We start from the raw sequence: 2,695 nt of genomic DNA, 5'->3' as shown, positions 1-2,695 counted from the left end.
GACGGTCTTACAGTATGGATGATTAGGTCATTCTCTCAAGAACAAATATGGATGATTAGGTCTCTGGTGCCTACATTGGTTGGAAGTAGTAGAATTAAAACCCTAAGTAAGATAAAAATCATAAATTAAAACGGTTGTGTATGAACGTTGGTTATTAACAATTTTGTAGTAGTGGATAGTTATGTTTGTCATTTAAAAAATTAATGCTTCTTCATTGTTTGATCCTTGCATATTCAACTTAAGCATGAGTTCTCATGGGATCCGTCAGTAGCTAAGTTGGTTAAGAAGGGATGGAAATCTAAGGTAAGTAGGCTCCTTACTGGCATGGTGTCGAAGGTGCGCAATCAACCTGACTACAATGCTGAATGGTGTCCTCCTACCGTAAGGGAAGAAATGATTCGGATTATGGAAGAAGAGGAGAACAAAAAAAAATCAAATCAATGTTCAAAAAATCGGAATGGAAACGGTGACCAAAAGATTCACCATCGACAAGGATCCATATCTACAGAAGAAGTGAGGCTAAAATTGGTAATGATTTCTTTCCAAGAATCACAGTGCATATCATGTTCAATTTCAGTTGTTATTTATGCCTTGCATTTTTCTGCGTTGATGTTTTTTGTACAAAATAAATAGGCAAAGAAGTTGGGACGTCCGCCAACTCCATCAGAGGTTTACTTTGAAACCCATGCGGATAGTGGTGGTCGATTTGTTAATGCTAAGGCAGAAGCTGTGTGGGTAAGTATTGTGGAGTACAACTCTTCAAACTACTATATTTATTATCTATTGTAGCTTCTAAGTTATGTAGTATGAATATACTATTATCTTAGCCATGGTTTACTGTATAAGAATGTTTATGACAATTGGAATTGGCATAGATATTACAATGGGGTTTGGGATATCTGGATTCAGGAAGCAGAGATGTCTGGATTCTGGAAGCAGGGGTAACTAAATTGGAATTGGCATAGACATTATTATGGCCTTTGTAACTAAAAATGAGTGGATAGATGGAGTGCTCACTTCTCAGTTCTCATGCCCTTACAAAATTGGGAACTTATTCACCTTGATAATCAATAATATTCTGTTCTTCTCACTGTGGCTGATCCCGCAAAAAGCTTCCTGGTCTACATGCAGCAGCTAGCAATCCTCTTTTAATCAGTGGCCAAAATACCAAATTCTCATCTGATTAATTGACTTGGGCAAAAGGTTTTCTTATCTACTATATTTAATATCTATTGTAGCTTCTAAGTTATGTAGTATGAATATGCTATTGTCTTAGCCATGGTTTACAGTATAAGTTGTCAGAACACCCTGGTGATGATTGAGTATTGAACATTGATTATCGGATTGTTGGATATTGAATTTGTTTGGAAGGTTGGAAGTTGAAACAGGTTAAAGTTGACGTAATTACCTAAATGGAATTTTAGGTTGTCCATATTTAGGGGAAATGCTGCCGAAATTTTCAGTCATCACCTGCTAAAACAATAGAAATGGTAGCCATTTATGTTGAAACTACTATCACCTAGAAGCCATGTTTTCCCATCAATATAAAGGCATAAGCTAAAGGAATGAACTAAATCACAAGGTGCCTTTGTCACATGCATACGAGTCAATTGTCATAGGAAGTTTCAATCGTAACATAAATATGAATCCAACAACCTGAACTATAACATGTTAGATAAATATGAATCCAACAACCTAATTACATGACATCATAATACCATACATTGTATTGAAAATATAATAAGTCATCAGACCCCTAATAATGTTCTTTGGTGTATTCTTTTTTGCAGAATGACTATAAAAACAGAAAAGATGCAAATCTACAATGTGAGGTTGAGAATCGAAGAACAGATGATGAGTTGTTCCTTGAGGCTACTGGTGGGTGGAGTGACAAGGGAAGGATATTTGGTTTGGGAGCAGCAGCTGACTCTTTCTATGAGAGACCTGAAGATAGGAGGACAAAAAAATCACGATTAAATTATGCAATGGAACAAAAGAAAGAGCTTGATGAAACCAAGGAGAACCTTGCTCAAACCCAGGAGAATCTTGCTGAAACCCAAACAAAACTTGCTGAAACTCAAAAACAATTGGAGGCTCTTCATGAACAAGTGCGACTTATTGTGCAAGCCAACAATCTTTCGGTCACTCCTCCTACTTCTACATCATCTCCTTGAGCTGCACTTATTTGGTAGATGGATGACTGCAAGCGTAATGGATTGAAGATTTCTTTTTGGATTGAAGATGGATTTTTAATTTGCACATACATGCCTACAAAGTCTCATTGTATTTCATTAAGCATGTTTAGTTATATTTTTCTAAAATATGCCTTAAGTTAGTATATTTTGTAATTAATGGTACAAAATATTAACCTAAGTTAGTCAGAGGGAGCTGCTTTTGCATAGGGGTATAAGCTCCTTGTTAGCCACTTTCTAAGCTTAGTTAACTAGATGATCTAGTTCTTTTGGGCATACTTGGAAAATTTTATTACAATGGTTATTATTTTGCAAGTCCCTTTTATTTTACTTTTAATATTCAAAGTTCAGGTACATTAAAACCTTATGTTTATTTAAAATGTATTTATCATTAGAATGTAATACTTGTAATTAAAATAATTGAAGCTCAGCGACAGATTACAATAAATCGTAGCTGAAATCTGGAAATCAAGATTCTGAAGTTAGAGAGCGAAGTGGAAATC

General features: G+C 35.3%; 1 protein-coding gene across 1 annotated transcript; it reads left to right on the top strand.

The window, feature by feature from the left end:
• Positions 1-212: 212 nt before the first annotated feature.
• On the top strand, positions 213-2,399 carry LOC110802428 (uncharacterized). Its single transcript, XM_022007867.2, has 3 exons — positions 213-528; positions 634-735; positions 1,791-2,399. The coding sequence occupies exons 1-3, from the start codon at positions 325-327 to the stop codon at positions 2,172-2,174; spliced, it is 690 nt and encodes a 229-aa protein (XP_021863559.2). The 5' UTR covers positions 213-324; the 3' UTR covers positions 2,175-2,399.
• Positions 2,400-2,695: the final 296 nt, after the last annotated feature.

The sequence above is a fragment of the Spinacia oleracea genome, chromosome 4 (genome assembly GCF_020520425.1).
Source record: "Spinacia oleracea cultivar Varoflay chromosome 4, BTI_SOV_V1, whole genome shotgun sequence".
NCBI classification, from domain to species: domain Eukaryota; kingdom Viridiplantae; phylum Streptophyta; class Magnoliopsida; order Caryophyllales; family Amaranthaceae; genus Spinacia; species Spinacia oleracea.
This window is presented reverse-complemented; position numbering and strand designations above follow the sequence as displayed.

Bases quoted from the DNA above. Each gene is read 5' to 3' on its own strand.
- LOC110802428 (XM_022007867.2), top strand. From the start codon at position 325: ATGGTGTCGAAGGTGCGCAATCAACCTGACTACAATGCTGAATGGTGT. The intron at 529-633 runs GTAATGATTTCT...CAAAATAAATAG, and splicing joins AAGAAGTGAGGCTAAAATTG to GCAAAGAAGTTGGGACGTCC. The intron at 736-1,790 runs GTAAGTATTGTG...TCTTTTTTGCAG, and splicing joins CTAAGGCAGAAGCTGTGTGG to AATGACTATAAAAACAGAAA.